The following is a 17,475-nucleotide window of genomic DNA, read 5'->3' on the forward strand; positions in this document are numbered from 1 at the left end:
GGCTGGTGAGATGGCTCAGTGGGTAAGAGCACCCGACTGCTCTTCCGAAGGTCTGGAGTTCAAATCCCAGCAACCACATGGTGGCTCACAACCATACGTAACAAGATCTGATGCCCTCTTCTGGAGTGTCTGAAGACAGCTACAGTGTACTTACATATAATAAATAAATAAAAATCTTTTAAAAAAAAAAAAAAATGGAGAAGGTGACCTGAGAGGCGCCTAAGCAGTTAAGAGCACCGGCTGCTCTTGCAGAGGTTCCCAGCACCCACCCGGAAGCTCACACCTGTCTGTAACTCCGATTCCAAGCTGGCACCCTCTTCTGACCTCTGAGGGCACCTAGCACACCTGCGGTGCACATGCGTACACATGCGTACACGCAGGCAAAATACTCACAGACACCAGATAGAAACAAGTACATCTTTATTTTCTAAGAGACCCAGAGAAAGGCAGGCAGTTTCAGAAGAGCAGTCAGTCTGGTTTAGGACTCTGGCTGCAGGCTTGTCCCCTCCAGCCAGGGCAGTTTCCTGTCAGTTCCCCTTCCTTGGATCTACCTTCTAGCCCAGGTGGATGACCACGTGAACAAGCTGTGGACTGATTGAGTGTCAGCCTTTCACATACAGTGAAGCCTACTGGTCACTCTCTAAACCTCCCATCCTAGCTCATCGATACCTCAAAGCCACTGCTTGGTCTCCTGTGACCCATTATGCCTCAACCCAATGGTTGGTGGCACCTGGGACAGTCCCCATATCTGTTGTTCCCCCCTTACTCTGTGCACCTCTGGGATCTGACATGTAGCGCAGTCTGGGCTGTAAGGAGGAGACATATGTCCCTAGGTGAGGCTCACTAGACTGGGGACTAAGAGGGTGGGATCCCTAAGTTAAAGGTCAGAATTCTAAGTTAGAGGACCTTGTAATAAGTCCCTTACTGGGGGTCCTGATGAGGCTACTCATGGTTTATTTAATGATGGCATTTGCTTAAACACTGCTCTATGGCCATGAGAAGTCTGTGGTTGTGGTGTGGGGGCTGTTGACTGGTGAGGGTGGGGACTCGGGGAAGGATCTTGCAGGGGCCTGGGCCTATGAGAGGATTTTGTTCCAACCCTGTCCTGTCTGGAAATCCCAAAAAGGTCCCTGGGGGCCAGCAGAGGGCACAAGAAGCTGTGCCTCACTCAGGCTGCCTGGGGAAAGGGAGGGCAGCCTTGGTGGGAGACAGGGAGATGGAGGCCAGAGGGTTCGTAGGCCCTACAAATGCCTTAGTAATCTTCCTTGGGTGACCTTGCGCTTGGGTATTTGCTGTTCCTGGGTCCCACATCAAGTTCCAGTGCCCACTAGGATCCAGCAGCTGTCCTCAGATGGCATATATTCTAGGAGTGCCCAGTGCTCCCTTCACACAGGTGAGGACAGTGCCGCCTTTGGGGAGGAGCAGGGGGAGGTGGGACACAGGTGCTCCCCACCTTCCTCCCCCTGAGCCTTCTGAGTGTAGCCAGGGAAGCAGGCAGCTGGAGTCCAGGAGCCAAGATCCACACTACAGCCTCTTCCTCCCAGCCGGGACCCTCCAGGGGAAGGGGCCTGCCTGTAGACAGGCTTCTGGTCCTGTGCCAGCCATCTTAGGTCAGGTCTGGAGACCCACAGGACGAAAGGGTGAGGCCCAGGCCAAGGGAAAGGAGGGGGCCTGTGAGCTGCCTGCAGCTCTGAGAGCCGCCTGGCAGAGCCACCCCACCCTGGCTGGCCTGCCCACGCATGCAGGCTCCACCCTTGGATATCTGAGGTGGCGGGTAGAGCCTTGGGCCATCTCTCAGGGGAGCCCAGCCCTGCTAGAGAAGCCTAGGGCAAGCGAGCCATTCAGACAAGAAGACCCAGCTGCTATCAGGCTGTCCCTTTGCTGTGGGCTGGGCACTGAGCTGGCTGGGGATCTTGCCCCAGATTTGTAGCTCCTACTGGACCCAGAGTTACTCTCAGTCCAGGTTGGCCCTGTGTGGACCATGGGTGTTCACAGAATCCTCTAACTTTCTGGAGTTTTGAGAAAAGCCCTAGTCGGGGCAAGAGCCGGACTGGGGGTGCCTTGGGACTCCATTATTCATCAGCTTCAGCATCTAGTTTCTGGGTATCGGTTTCAACCAGGCAGCCCTGATTCACCCTGGAGCAAGGCTGGGCTGGAGAGGGGTCCCCTCCCCAGAATGAGCGGCTGGGACCTCAGCTCTGCTTCTTAGCTCCTTGCTGTCTGTTAGGTGGGAGCCTTTCCCCTCTGTGGCAAGAGCGAGGGCTCCTTTCCTCACCTCCATTCTGTCACTTCCTTTACCCTATATTCTGGTCTGGGGCCTCAGGGCAGCAGCCTCCACCCCAGTCAGATCGCTAACACATTGCCCGACCAGAGCCCAATCTCTCAAAAGTCCTTTTTAGGTGAATGTCCGGCCCCAGTGATCTTTACTTACTGGGACTTAGTTACCCCATACCAGGAGGATTTCCTCCAAGCTGTCTTTGTCCACCCTCTCCTCCTCAAGATGGGCTTCAAGTCCCTGTTGTCCACCACTTAGCCTATGCCAATGTCCCAGCCCGAACCATGCCTGAGCAATGGGCAGAGGTTCCAGTCACAGATGTGTGCATTGGCCCGCTGTGTACTGGTGATCTTGGGGCAACCTGCAGCCTCTTCAGACCTTAGCTTCTTCCTGTTAAGTTGGGGGCCATCATGGTCTCCTCCTCTGCCTCTCTGAGGAGAGTGGAGTTGTACTCAAACTCCTGGGACAGGAGGTTGGGAGGACTTAGTGGATAGTAGTAGCTATCTTCTGAGTGTGGGACTCGGACAGAGGCAGAGGACTGGTGCAGGGCTGCATGAGTCTGAATGGCCACTCACCTGCCTGGTCACACCCAGGTTCCAGGAAGAGGGGAAGGCTGTGTTGGTGCTTGGCCACAGGTCCACTTCTCCGTCCCGAGTCCTTCCATGGCTGAGGATCCTGCGGGTGGCTGTGTGCCAGGACCATCCTGAAGGCTGAGGACACAGAGTGAGCCAGACACAAAGGCCACTGGCCTCTGGCAGGAAGAAATGATGGAGAGCAAGGAAGTCACGTGATTAGAGAGCTGAGAAGGAATTAATTCAACATTAGGGACTCGGAGAACGAGGCTGAGGGGTTATTTTGATAGCCCTTTGGGGAGGTAGGATTGGGGCCCAGTGCCAGTCTTTTGAAGGTTGAGCACATAGAGTTCTGGATAGAGTGTGGGGGGGTGAGGGCTCTGAGCTCGGGGAGCCACAGGGATATCAGCCAGAAGGCTGGAGGATGAACGGCTGCGTGAGGCTGGCCAGGAGGTGAAGAAGGAACCAGGCTATGGTGGATTTTTATTTTTTTATTTATTTATTTTTTGGTTTTTCGAGACAGGGTTTCTCTGTATAGCCCTGGCTATCTTGAAACTCACTTTGTAGACCAGGCTGGCCTTGAATTCAGAAATCCGCCTGCCTCTGCCTCCCGAGTGCTGGGATTAAAGGCGTGTGCCACCACACCCAGCTTGGATATTTTTTTAAAAATAAGATAAGAAATTTTAGTTTTCAAGGGAGTTACTTGTGTTGTCCATGGTGAGTGACCTGGCCTCGGGGGGGGGGGGGGGAAGGTAGCCCTTGAGGTCTAAGCTTAGTTACTGCCCTAAGAGCTCTCTCAGAAGTTCCTGCTTCCTTCCTTTCCCCATGATGTCAGATGTGGGGGTCACCTGGGAGGTGGATGTGCCAGTGCCAGCGCCAGCGCCAGCGCCAGCGCCAGCGCCAGTGCCAGCCTGTTCAGGGTACTGAGGCATCTCTACGGAGGCCATTCCACAGCCCGAGTCAGAAGGCCATGCCTTGGTCAGGCATGTTCATTCACTCCTCTAATCCCAGCACTTAGGAGGTTGAGGTAGAAGAATTGCCGAAGATTCAAGGCTAGCCTTGGCTACAGGCATGGAACCCTATCTTCAAAACAGTACTAGGTTAACTAAGGCTCTAGCTCCATTGGAAGAGGGCTAGCCTAGCACGCAGGCCAAGAACCATGCAAAGCAGCAGCCGGGTATTAGGGTTCCCTAGAGTAGAGTACGGTTTCTACAGTGGACCCCATTTTCTGTATATATAGAAAGGGGATTTATTGGAATGGTTTAAGGGCTGTTGTCCAGCAAATCCAACAATGGCTGCCTATAAACAGAAAGTTCAATAATCCAGAAGTTGCTCACTCCACAAGGTTGGATATCTCTGGTCTTCAGGAGATGCTGGGGTCCTAAAGAAGTAGGGTCCCATTCCAGTTTAGGAATGGACTTGCTAGTAAGGGCAGGCAGACAAAGAGCGAAAGCTTCCTTGTCCTTAGGCTTCCAGCAGAAGGTGTGGCCCAGGTTAAAGGTGTGTCATTCCCCCTTAAGATATGAATTAAAGACATGTGTCTTCCCACCTCAAGGTCTGGATCAAAGACTTGTGTCTTCATACCTCTTCCTACCGCAAGGGTCTGAACTACAAGTGGATTTACCCACTTCGAACCAAGCCAAAAAAAAAAAAAAAAAAAAAACCTCTCACAGGTGTGCCCTCCATTTCTGGATTGTAGCTCACTCTAGATGTGGTGAAGTTGACGACCTAGCTAGAAGAGCCGGCACAGTGGTAATCACAGTGTAGTGGAGGTGCAGGCAGATCAGTTTAAGGTCTGTGAGACTGTCACAAGCCAGTCTGGTTTAACTAACAGGCTGTGCACTTGTCTCTGTATGTCTACATTAACTGTAGCAGATGGAAAGGGATAAGGGGGCCCCCCCACTTCCTGGGGGTGAGTGTAGAAGCCCTTTGATCACCACACTGGAGACAGCCCCACCCAATCCAGACAGGGCGGCTTGTCGGGTAGTGCTGAGCGCCCTCTGGTGGCAGCGACCCAGCCTAATGATACCAGTGACCTGCAAAGGCCTGCCTGACTTAGGGGTTTCATTGGCCCAACTCCCAGGGGACAGCCAGGCACTGCCCAGGTCCTCTGCTTTTTCTCACTAACCCTCCTTCCACAACCCCCCCCCCCGATTCTCTCCCAGGTCACATGTTCCATTGGAGTCCCAAATGGAGCAGATCCCAGGGCTCTTACGTGGGGGTGGGGGCGGGGATGGGGTTGGGGGCAGGGGTGGGGGAGTTGTTTGTAAGGCTTTGCATGGGGCTGACATGGCCCTCAACAGCAGGATGCTGGAAACCCAGCAAAGAGAGTTGTCCCCGGGTGTCCAGCTGCGCTGTCCTAGGATCCCAAGGAAGTTGACTGTAAACCAGCTGCACCCCTCCTGTGTGGCGTCTGGAGTCCCTGGGGTGGAGAAGCACGGGGTTAAGGCCCAAAAGCTGGACTTCCAGTCTGTACTCTGGTCTGAGTAACCCAGGCTGGGAGTGGCTGGGGTTCCGAGGGGTGTCACCAGCCCAGCCCCCTTCACCCCTCCCAGGCGCAACTGCACAATGGCAGGAAGCAGGGCTCAGTGCTTTGTCCCTAGCGCGGTGCAGACCGTCGCTTCCTCCGGCCACCATGGGGACAGGACCGGGCGTCTCCGGGCGCCGAGCGGCAGCCAGGCCCAGCTCTGAGCTGCCCTCCCCAGATTCCCAGTCCCTCTGGGTCGGGGGTCATGCTCGCAGCAGCGACAGCCAGGTAGCGGGTCGGGACATGGGTGGGCTAAAGCCTAATGGGTGGTGTGCATGACTTAACTGGAGCCTCTCTGTCCCCCTCCCCAGGGTGGTTGAGCCCCTATCTAGGCTGCAGCACACTGCTGAGAGTGGGGATGGGGTTTGAGGGGGTCCCCACCTTGGGGCTAAGCAGCCGGGCACCAGAGACGCCCCCCAACCCCTAGGCGTTCTGTGTGTATTGACTCCGGACACACCTGTGGGGCCTAAGCCACCCCCACCCCTTTCCTTCCGCTGTCCCACACCCTCCTCAGCTACTCAGCCCTGCGTTAGGGGAGAGCCTGTCTTCAGTGCTCTCTTTGTTCCTTAGCCCCTGAGTGGGACAGAGGGGATGTCTGTGCCCAAGTGTCCTCTGTATTTGTGAGGCATCGGCCCTTGACCCGTTGGGCTTCTCCCACAGAGTGGAGCATCATTGCCTATAGAGGTGGGTTTGGTGGACGGTAAAGAAGTCGAGGGAGGCCTTGAGTCTAGCCTGCTTCAGTGCTGGGGAGCCCCTGATGCTTGGCAAGCGGGTTATAAGGGGCGCGGGGGAAGATATCCAAGAGGGCTTTCCCCTGCCCAACCCCAACCTCAATTCAGCTTGCGGATTTTCTCTCTGAGAAAAATCCCAGAACAACATCCTTACTTCATATGAGAACTCTGGTTCAGTTCCCATGTGAACTGACCTTTGTGGTCCCCAGAGCCTAGGTAGGAGGGCTGGTAGTTGTCTCAGGACTGGAATCCCTTGAGGACATCAGTCCAATATCAAGTTGGCCAGAAGGAATAGAATGTCATCCCCCACCCACCCCCCACCCTGTGCTCAACACACACACACACACACACTCACTCACTCACTATGTGGCTCTGGTTGTCCTGGAACTCCTGTATATATCAGGCTGATCTTGAACTCACAGAGTTCCCTGCCTGTGCCTCTGGAGTGCTGAGATTAAAGGCGCTCGAGGTGCTGTCTTTATGTTGACTAAATTAAAAAAAGAAAATTGTGGCCCTTAATTAGGGGCCCTTCTCCGGAACCTACAATTTAGCTCAGTCTCCACTGTGTCACACTGAGACCAGAACATTGGCTTGGCTGGAATGTAGCCACACCTGGCATTGACTGCCGGAAGCTCTCCTAGTCAGCAGGGGGCTGAAGCTGGGAGCCCTGGCCAGGCTCGTGGGGTAGGTAGTGCCTGGGAAAAGGGATTGAAGGGGAAGCTGGTGCCTCCGCAGACCGTTGTCAGAAGGAGGCACTTAAAACTGGGAGCCCCCCCCCCCCCAATTCTCTACATGTCCCGGGACTCATGGCTGTAGGTAGGTAAATGTTTTTCTGCCTTTATCAGCAGTAGATTAAAACAGGAACTGAAAGTATTTCCAAGTCTTGACCACCCACTGTTAGGAATCTGGGTCTTTACTTCCGCAGTGGGGTGGGGGTGGGGGCTCTCCAGACCCAGTTCCTGTCTTTTCCCCCCAGGGCAAGTGGGCCACCTGCTGACTGCTGGTTGTGTGGCCTGATCCTGTTCTGTCACTAGAGCCCAAACAGCAAGTGTCAAACGAAGGTTGGTTTCTTCCTGGAACCCACCCTTCCCCAAGGCTGACCCGGGTCTGCATTCCCCCACGTACCTCTCCATTGTCTGATACCTGGTCGTGGTGTGACCGTGAGTGGGTGGGGCTTCAGGCCCCAGCTCAGCTAGGCATTTAACCTGTGGTAATTTACTTCCCAGAGCTTCTCACACCTCTTATGGAAAATGAGGATGCAGGGAGGTGACCCAGATGACCTCACTGTAGCCCCTGGCAGAGGAGGAGGACCACTCTCCAAAAAGCTCAGGCTGCCTTTTCCTCCCTTCCCCGCCCCCTACTCAGTCACTGCTGTTTAAACCATCTTCCTCTTGTCTGTCATCTTGGACATCTCTTTTCAGGCTCTCTCAGCCGGTCTCCATTGTCTCTCCACTTGCCTAGTTAATAAATTATACAAATATTGAGCTGGCAGTATGGCTTAGTGGGTAAAGGTGCTTGCCATAAAAGCTGGCAGCCGGAATTTGTCTAGGCCTGAGGGTAGGGCTTTGAATGAGTTAGTTAAAAATATTAGTTTTGGGCTGGAGAGATGGCTCAGTGGTTAAGGGCACTGACTGCTCTTCCAGAGATCCTGAGTACAGTTCCCAGCAACCACATGGTAGGTCACAACCATCTGAGGTGGGATCCAATGCCCTCTTCTGGTGTGTCTGAAGATAGCTACAGTGTACTCAGATATATTAACTAAATCTTGAGAGAGAGAGAGAGAGAGAGAGAGAGAGAGAGAGAGAGAGAGAGAGAGAATGAATTAGTTCAGCATAGACTATTCAGCAGCGGAAGGGAGCAGATTGGAAGGCTGGAGATGAGTCAAGAGGAGACCGTGGAGGACAGACCTTGGGGTGTTAGCACTGCAGGTACCAGCAGGTGCCCAGGCTCAGAGGTAGGGACTCTCCATTTTTACAGAGCAAGGTAGACTTGCTGGAGGATTGAGTAGATATAGTGTAAGTCCTCCTAGAACAGGGTTCCCTCTGAGCACTCACAGAGAGCTGACCAGATAGGGGCCGAGGAGACCAGTTAGCGGGCTACCGATATCATCTGTAGGAGAAACCATCAGGACAGCAGTGAGTGTTGAAGCTGCAGGCACTGGCTCAGCTCTTAGGAGCAGTGGCTTCTCTTCCCAAAGACACAGGTTCGATTCCCAGGACTCTAGCAACTTAGAACCACCTGGAACTCCATTTGCAAAGGGAAATGACATCTGACCTCTGTGTACACTGTGTGCTTGTGGTACACATATGTACATGCATGCATGCAGGCAGAACAGTCATATGAATGATAGTAAACAAAAAGGAAACAAAATGTTCAAGGTCATCCTCACTTACACAGTAAGCTGGAGGCCAGTGTGGGTTACACAAGGCCATCTTAAAACTCCCTTTCCTGATGAAAAAGGAAACCCCACTCACTCACAGGGGAGCGTTACTGCTCTGCAGTTTCCAGCACCCACATTGGGTGACTTGAAACCGCCAACCTGAAACTCTGGCCTCCACACACACAAAACAAACACACAGAGAGAGCTGATGTAACAGGTAAAAGAGCTTACAGAAACAGGCTGATGACCTACCTGTTCCTGAAACTTACAGTAGGGATAGATAATTTATTCCTAAATGTTGTTCTCTGATCTATACACACACTTACACAGAGTAATTAAAAAGCTGGACCAGAGCCCCCACTAGCTGTTCTTGTAGAGGACCCAGGTTCAGGTCCCAGCAGCCATATGGTGTCTCACAATCAGGAACTCCAACTCCAAGGGCTCCAAAGATGTCCTCTGGCCTCCCCAAGGTCTATGCTCACGTGATATACGTACATGCAGGCAGATAGGCGTACACAAAATAAAACTTAAAATAATTTTTGGGTGGGTGGGGGTTTTGAGACAGGATCTTTCTGTATAGCTCTGGCTGTCCTGGAACTCTCTGTGTAAACCAGGCTGGCCTCAAACTCAGAAAGCCACCTGCCTCTTGAAGTACTGGGATCAAATGTGTGCGCCACCACTGCCCAGCAAACTTTATACATCTAAACCAAACAAAATCTGGGCAGTGATGGTACATGCCTTGAATCCCAGCACATGGTGGGCAGAGGCAGGAGGATCTCGAGTTCAAGGCCAAGCTGGTCCACAGAGGGAGGGAGTTCTAGGAGGTACTGGCCTGTAATCCTGGCTACTCTAGGGCCAGAGATAGGAAGATCACAAGTTCAAGGCAAGTTAGTGAGACCCGGCCTCAGGAGGTAAGGAGAGATTGGTAGCTGCGTGCCTATGGGTGACTCAGGCTGTGTGGGATTTCTGCACTAGAGCAGACATGTGGAGAAAACCTGAGAGGAGGGAGGCAGATGTGATGTGGCTTACTCTCCGAATCCGGAAGGTTGAAGTATGTCAGCATGCTATTCTTATAACTCTCTGAAGGCCCGAAGTATTTAAAGATGAAAACCGGGGGAAGCCAGGCACAGTGGATGGATCATGCCTGTGATACTAGCACAGGGGCTGAGGCAGGAGGATTGCTTTGAGTTTGATGTCTGCCTGAACTATAGTGTAGGATCCTGTCTGGCACCACCACCTCAAAATGGGAAATCTCTTGTAACCCCAGCCTGTCAGAAGGCTGGAGCAGGGAGTGTGGAGAATTGCGTGGAAGCTGTGTGGAGTGTGGAGAATTGCGTGGGAGCTGTGTAGAGTGTGGAGGCTGTTTCCCTGGGAGGGAAAGGGGCTGAGTGAGCCCAGGACTCTGTTATAAGGTGGAGGGGTCGCATGCCTCGTGCTAAGGGAGGGAAACTTGACCCTGCAGGAAATGGGAGAGTCAGGGCAGATCTGGGAGGAGGAGCTGGCTGCAGATTGGATCAGGGCTAATCATGGGAAGCCCTCAGCTGCTCTGAGTGTGTGGACAGACGGGCAGACAGATGGATGGACGGGCAGACATGGAGGTGGGAGCCTATGGGCTTCTTGCTGGCTTCTGGAATTTTTTTTTTTTAAATGGAAAAAGCAGGAAGTGAAGTAGGACTGTGTTGGGGCCAGGCCATTGTTGGCGAGGCTCTTGGCAGTTAGAAGCTAAGACTCTGACAGCCCTCCAGGAAGGGGGGGGAGCAGATACCTATAGTTAAACATGGTAAATACGTGCACAAGTTGCCAGGCAGGAGTGGCATGTGCGCGCGCGCGCGTGCGCGCATGTCAGTGACAGCCACAGCTTGCTTTAGACTCCTCCACAGCTCCATGCTGGACCTAGCAATCCAGGTAGGGTCTGCTATTCAAGGCTAAGGCAGGCCATAGACCTGAGAGCAGAGGGCCCAGGCCCAGGCAGCCAGACTGCAATGCTTATCACAGTTTAGGGTGTTCAGTAACAAAGCCCTTTTGGGGGGCCCTTCCTGCCAGAAAGTCCCTGGTAGCCCTGGTCCACTGTTGATTATCTGAAGTCTCCGGAGGAGGGCTTGTTTTCTCTGCATTCGTTGGAAGCAGGTAGTGGGCACTCAGGAAAGGTCCAAATGAACTGGCAAAGGGAAGCAGAAGGAAATTGGTGGGAGAAGAAGGTGGATGGCCTTAGTAGTGGTCTGAGTGTTATATGTGACTGTCTGTCTGTCTGTCGCCCATCCTGACCCCATGTCTCCATCCTTCACCCTCAGGTATGCCATCATGCCGACTGCCAACAGCTGCACCACCGGGGGCCTCTCAACCTGTGTGAGACCTGTGATAGCAAGTTCCACAGCGCCATGCACTACGACGGGCATGTCCGATTTGACCTGCCCCCACCAGGTGAGGACCCGGCCCGGCCCTGGAACTCTCTAGTCAGCTCAGAACTCCGTGCCTTGGTGGTAGCAGAGTTTGGGTGGTTATTGGAACCTTAGTGGGGTCACGTGAAGAGCAGGAGAATGAAATACAGGTCTACCTCCTTACCTCTCACAGCTGTCCCTGCCCCTGGCCAGGGTCTTCCCAAGTCTTCCTATCCTTGGGGCCACCAGCAACTTCTGGGCAAACTGTGTTGGCCTAGGAGGTCAGATGTGGTAGCCACCGTGTTTGGAGGGACCTTGGAGGAGGGAATTAGAAACCATTCCTGCTGAGTAGGGGCCAGCTCTTGCTCTGAAAGTCACCCAAGCCACCCGCCACCTTTCCTCGCTGGTTTCCTGGGACGTTAGATGTGGTCAAGGCAGAGGGGGAGGGGAGGCCTTGAAGGAAGAGGAGTGGACTTGGTGCCTGTCTGGGACAGTTCTTGAGACGTGGCCTTTTTACAAACCTCATGCTATATATAGAAAGGTAACTGAGGGTGCAGGTGGGTTTGTATTTGGGGTGAGGAATCACCCCAAATCACTCCTCACAGAGCCTATGGCCCTTTTGGATCTGTAGGGGGGGGAGCATAGATAATAATGATAGGCTCCATTCTTGGCAGAACAGAAGGGCTTGAACCACTGGGGAGAGAGGAGCTAGGGAGACCCAGGGACTGCGTCTCTGCTGGAGGCCATATTTAAGGGCTAAGGATGGGCCATATGGGGAGTTAACCCCAGCCCCTTTCTCCAAAGGCTCTGTCCTGGCCCGGAATGTTTCCACCCGTTCCTGTCCTCCCCGCACCAGCCCTGCTGCAGACCTGGAGGAAGAAGAGGAAGGCGGTACCGACGGAAAAGGGTAGGTGTGCTCCACGGGCAGAGCCACCCTCCTAGGAGTGAGTCCTCCAGAGGACTGAAGGTCGACCCTCTGCACCCCCAAACTTAGGCCAGCAAGCCTGGCTGGCTCCTAGCTGAACTAGTTAACCATTGTGTGCAACACCAGTCTCAGCCACCAGAGGGCGGACAGTGCCACACAGGCAGCAAGGAGAGTAGACTGCATTCAGGTTACTTCCAATTGATGAGGGGTGGGGAGCCTTGCAAGACTCCCACTTACATCCCACACTGGTGAGGACCCATCACCACCTCAGCATCTGCACCTACAGGGACCGGAAGAGCGCAGGCCTAAAAATCTCTAAGAAGAAAGCAAGGAGGCGGCACACGGATGTAAGGAGCCAGGAGGGCTAACAGCCTCGGCCCCCTAAGCCCCCTCTCTCCCAGGCCTTTTCCTCTCCTGAGGCTTAGTCTCCCTGCTCTGAACTCTAGGGATGGGGTCTGGAGTGAGCCTGCCCCTCCCTTGCCTCCCTACCCTCAGCTCAGGTGGGTAGAACACCCGGAGCCTCTTTAGGAATGTGGCTGGGGAGTGTTTGGCCTTCCCCTCCCAGTTGGGATTTTCATCTGCATGGTGACAGTGGAGAAGCTAACAGTCCAGTGTCCTCTCAGGACCCTAGCAAGGAGTGCTTCACCTTGAAATTTGACCTGAACGTGGACGTCGAAACAGAAATTGTGCCAGCCATGAAGAAGAAGTCACTGGGGTAGGACGTGGGAAGGACAGAGGCTGCTCCTTTGTCAGGGTTCCCTGTCTGTCTGGCATGTATGTCCACTCCCATGCATCTGTGCACCGTTCCTGTGGGTGGGCAGGCCTGTGTGGATGTCACACCATTACAAGGCTCACCTGTGTTTTCCAATCCTGGTTGTATAGCTATGCCTGAGAGGGACTTATAAAGCTCTGGGGACAGGTGTCTGTGTGTGATGTTGTGCATGCTGCTTTTCTTTATAATCGGGGTGGCAGCTGGAGCTGTGCCTGGATGGGCTGGGGAGCCACGAGGTTGTCCTCCTGAAACACATTCCTTCCTGGGGTGCAGGGAAGTGTTGCTGCCTGTGTTTGAGAGGAAGGGCATCGCGCTGGGCAAAGTGGACATCTACCTGGATCAATCCAACACACCCCTGTCCCTCACCTTCGAGGCCTACAGGTTTGGAGGACACTACCTGCGGGTCAAAGGTGAGCAGAGCCACAGGCCATAGTCTGGGTGGGACGGTTGGGGCCTCCTGGATCTGGAGCCCTTCCTGGGCTCAGGTTCCCACTGGCCATGCTCCTGGGCAGGCTCATTAGCATACAGGTGTCTCTGCTGGGCGCTGGTGGTTGGTGCTGGCAGGGTGGGGCTCCCGGGGAGGGGGAGAGAGGACGAGGGCCCTATGTCTCCCACACTTGGGCACTGAGGACTTATTGTCGCCCCCAACACGCCACCCTAGCCAAACCCGGGGACGAGGGCAAGGTGGAACAGGGAGTGAAGGATTCCAAGTCCCTCAGTCTACCAGCCCTGAGGCCCAGTGGGGCTGGGCCCCCCGTGTCGGAACGTGTGAACCCTCAGAGCCGCCGAGAGAGCAGTCTGGACATCTTGGTGAGCAGGGGGCCCTGTTGGGGTGTGGGTAGGGCGGGTGCCTCCTCAAGGGAGACTCCTGGATTCCTCCTCCATTGTTTGTGCGAGGTTGTGGTTATTTGTGAGAATGTCAGTCTTTCTGTCTGTAACTCTAAGATGACAGGAGCTGGTCGTAGGACTGGGGCTTTTCTAGTGCGTAGGGAATAGGCACATGGAGTGTGTTTATCTGTGGGACAGAAAATGAGCACAATTGTGTTGGGAAGTGAGGATGTGTCCGTGTAGGAGGGAGTGTCTTGTGCATCTGTCTCCTCTTCCTTTCTTTTCTTTTTTGTTTTTGTTTTGTTTTGTTTTGTTTCTGAGACAAGGTCTTGTTGTGTAACCTTGGGTGTTCTGAAAATCTTCTGTCTAGAGGAGGCCGGCCTCAGAGCCCTGACCCTGCCTCCCAGAGCTGACGTTAAAGGCACCGCCACACCTGGGTTTGGGGTTGTTTGTTTGTGTTCTGGTTTTGTTTTGTTTTTTGAAGGGGATGGTTGAGACAGGGTGTTTTTTGGTTTTTGTTTGTTTGCTTCTCTGCGTAGCCCTGGCTGTCCTAGAACTTTCTCTGTGGACCAGGCAGGCGTTGAGCTCAGCGCACGCTTAGCCACCTGGCCTTCCTTCTTTCTCTTCTTTTGTTTTTGAGCAATGTGTGTGAGCACTTTGCCCGCGTGTATACAAGTGTACCACCTGTACATGCCGTCCCCTTGGGGGCTATAACAACATCAGATCTATAGCAGTTGGGTTATTACAGACAGTTGTGAGTTCCCACATAGGTGATGGGAACCAAACTCTGGTCTTCTGCAAGAGCAGCCAGTGCTTTTTGCTCTTAACTGCTGAGCCATCTCTCCAGCTCCAGTGCGACCTTTGGAAGCTCTGTCTGTAGGTGTCACAGAGTGGTGTACGCGAGCGCGTGTGTGTCTGTGTGTGTGTGTGTGTGTGTGTGTGTGTGTGAGAGAGAGAGAGAGAGAGAGAGAGAGAGAGAGAGAGAGAGAGAGAGGTGGTTTCTTCCAGTTTCTGCTTGTAGGTAGTCTGGGGCAATAGTCCTGGTGAACCTGTGTGAACGTCTGGGTCTCTGGGGAGGTGGTACCCGAGGCCAGGGGTGCAGAGACCCTTTTGCCTGCTTGGGTGATCTGGGGTTCTCGAAACCCTGGTGTGGAGCTGTGGGGCTGGTATGAGCTGCACTTCACTATTTATTCCTCCCTGGTCAGGCCCCTGGCCGCCGTCGCAAGAACATGTCTGAATTCCTGGGGGAGGCAAGCATCCCTGGGCAGGAGCCCCCTGCACCTTCCAGCTGTTCTCTGCCCGTTGGCAGCAGTGGGGGTACCAGCAGTGGCAGCAACGAGAGCTGGAAGAACCGGGCGGCCAGTCGCTTCAGCGGCTTCTTCAGCTCCGGCCCTAGCACCAGTGCCTTTGGCCGGGTATGTAGCCCCATGGGTTCGGTCGGGGCAGAGCAGCTAGCTAACCCAGACCCTGACTCTGGGACTCCTTCCAGGAGGTAGACAAGATGGAACAGCTGGAGAGCAAGCTACACGCCTACAGCCTTTTTGGACTACCCCGGATGCCCAGGAGGCTGCGCTTTGACCATGACTCCTGGGAGGAGGAAGAGGAAGATGATGAGGAGGATGAAGAGAGTTCAGGCCTGAGGCTGGAGGACAGCTGGAGGGAGCTCACTGACGGGCATGAGGTTGGTGTAGCTAGGAGAACACACCACTTGGCTGGTTTAGTGGTGGAGGAGGCCTACTCTGGCATTATCTCGGATATCTTGACAGTCGCAACCCACATGATCGCGGGAGGATGGCCTTCCCCTCCAGATCTCCGCGTTCCTATCGATAAGATGAAGACGTTGCATGCCTGGTTGCTCACCCTCCCTGTCTCCACACCCTCGGCTACTGGCTAACCCGTACCACCCTTCCTCTAGAAGCTGACCAGGCGGCAGTGCCACCAACAGGAGGCAGTGTGGGAACTCCTTCACACAGAAGTCTCCTACATCAGGAAACTACGTGTGATCACCAACGTGAGTGTGGCACCCCGGGGCCATGTTGCAGAGCGTGAACCCTCAGCTAAGCTGGACCTTGGCCTGGCTGGCTGTGTTTGAAAGCAGGGACGTTAGATAGGGGCTTGGAGGGGATTCCTTCAAGTGCCAGGGAGGGGGCTTAGGGTGAAGCTGGTGTGACCCAGGTGAGGCCTCGCTTGTTCAAAGGCTGCTTCTGAACACCTGCTGTATGTCTGGTTCCCAGGAGCGGTCACTGTGGGCGGGACCGAATGGATAGCACTTAGGGGCCTTCAGCTGGGAGGTAGCATTCTAGGTGTACTAGGAAGACATTCTCCCCAGTTCTCATTCTGATGGGACAAGTCAGGGTGACCCCTCACTCAGTTGGGCCATGGGTGGATTGGAATTTCCGGGTGTGGAAGTCCAAACGCCCTCTTTATCTCTGGGTGCTTAAGGGCCTTCCGTGGAATGGGTAGCTAAGAGTCTGGGTAGGGCTTCAAGGCCCTACACCACCCCTACACGACCCTGCTGCAGTGTCCCCTCCCCCCACAGCTGTTCCTGTGTTGTCTTCTTAACCTGCAAGAGTCGGGGCTCCTGTGTGAGGTGCGACCTGGCCTGGGGCGGCGGCGGGGGAGGTACTAGGAAAGAGGCGGGGCCTAGCTGGGGGAGGGAGAGGGGCGGATACTAGGTACCTGGCTTGGGGAGGCATTGGCGGGGGAGGTACGGGGCTTGAGCGCGGCTAACCGGGAGGAGTGAGTGGGTCGGCCTGGGTGGAGCCAACCCACACTTGTGTTCAACCAGGTTGAGGCTGAGCGCTTGTTCAGCAACATCCCTGAGATCGCCAGGCTGCACCGCGGGCTGTGGGGCAGCGTGATGGTGCCGGTGCTGGAGAAGGCGCGGCGGACGCGGGCGCTGCTGCAGCCCAGCGACTTTCTCAAAGGCTTCAAGATGGTATGAGCGAGGACGCGGAAAAACTCCCAGGGCTGGATCCTGCCTGCCCCTCTAGTTCCCACTGACCTTAACCAGGTTACCCAGGTGTTGGTGACTTGGGTTTGAATCCTTGCCACCTGGCCACGGGGTGGGGGGTGGGGGTGACCCGCTGAGGCTCAGAATCCTCCCCTGGAAAGGCTTTCTCGCTGGGGTGGTATGGGAAGCGCCTGGGACCCCTGGAATCCGGAGGTAACAGGTGCTGTTGTCTGCCTTGGACCAGTTCGGCTCACTCTTCAAGCCATACATCCGATACTGTATGGAAGAGGAGGGCTGTATGGAGTACATGCGCGGCCTGCTGCGTGACAACGATCTGTTCCGGGCATATGTCACGGTGAGAGCCTGGAGAGTTCGGGATGCACGACCTTGGGCCTGCACAGCTGGGTGGGTGGGTCCTGAAGGGGGCGAGGTTAGAACTGAACTCCACCCCATTCCCATAGTGGGCAGAGAAGCACCAGCAGTGCCAGCGGCTGAAGCTGAGTGACATGCTGGCCAAGCCCCACCAGCGGCTCACCAAATACCCACTGCTGCTCAAGTCGGTGCTGAGGAAGACGGATGAGCCCCGCACCAAGGAAGCCATCGTCACCATGGTAACCTGAATGTGAGCAGAATGTCCTAGGCTCTATCTCTCCCAGATCCTAAACCCCATCACCTATTCTCAGATCAGCTCTGTAGAACGCTTCATACACCACGTGAACACGTGCATGCGGCAGCGGCAGGAACGGCAGCGCCTGGCGGGGGTGGTGAGCCGGATTGATGCCTACGAGGTTGTGGAGGGCAGCAACGATGAGGTGGATAAGGTGAGCGGCACTGAGTCATAGCTGGTGTCCTGGAAGCACCGCGGTGTCGGGGGTGGGGTGGGGGTGGGGGAATGCTGCAGATCTCCCTTGGGGGGAGCCAGGTTTTGGCCCTGACCTCTCTGACATCTCCCCCATCTAAAGCTCCTGAAGGAATTTCTACATCTGGACCTGACAGCACCCATGCCTGGAACCTCCCCGGAAGAGACCCGGCAGCTGCTGCTGGAAGGGAGCCTGAGGATGAAGGAGGGGAAAGATAGCAAGGTGACCCCAGGACCCCCACCCTACAGCCTTGTTCCATTGCTCTCCTTGCCGA

The 17,475-nt window shown here is 54.8% G+C and overlaps 1 protein-coding gene across 6 annotated transcripts in view; it reads left to right on the top strand.

The window, feature by feature from the left end:
* Plekhg5 (pleckstrin homology and RhoGEF domain containing G5) overlaps positions 1–17,475 on the top strand; it is a 42,822-nt gene that overhangs the window by 18,499 nt on the left and 6,848 nt on the right. For 4 of the 6 annotated variants that reach the window (XM_029540101.1, XM_029540098.1, XM_029540100.1 and 1 more), the window contains exons 3-17: positions 10,777–10,906; positions 11,668–11,770; positions 12,075–12,135; positions 12,412–12,503; positions 12,834–12,970; positions 13,222–13,370; positions 14,594–14,803; positions 14,878–15,069; positions 15,304–15,399; positions 15,928–15,978; positions 16,177–16,326; positions 16,586–16,696; positions 16,803–16,952; positions 17,025–17,162; positions 17,304–17,423. In XM_029540101.1, coding sequence (XP_029395961.1) covers positions 10,777–10,906; positions 11,668–11,770; positions 12,075–12,135; positions 12,412–12,503; positions 12,834–12,970; positions 13,222–13,370; positions 14,594–14,803; positions 14,878–15,069; positions 15,304–15,399; positions 15,928–15,978; positions 16,177–16,326; positions 16,586–16,696; positions 16,803–16,952; positions 17,025–17,162; positions 17,304–17,423 — 1,890 coding nt within the window. Of the gene's footprint in view, positions 1–5,419; positions 5,603–10,776; positions 10,907–11,667; positions 11,771–12,074; positions 12,136–12,411; positions 12,504–12,833; positions 12,971–13,221; positions 13,371–14,593; positions 14,804–14,877; positions 15,070–15,303; positions 15,400–15,927; positions 15,979–16,176; positions 16,327–16,585; positions 16,697–16,802; positions 16,953–17,024; positions 17,163–17,303; positions 17,424–17,475 lie in introns of those variants that run through there. The other 2 variants (XM_021200064.1, XM_029540099.1) reach the window with 2 other exon arrangements.

This window comes from Mus pahari, chromosome 6 (genome assembly GCF_900095145.1).
Source record: "Mus pahari chromosome 6, PAHARI_EIJ_v1.1, whole genome shotgun sequence".
NCBI classification, from domain to species: domain Eukaryota; kingdom Metazoa; phylum Chordata; class Mammalia; order Rodentia; family Muridae; genus Mus; species Mus pahari.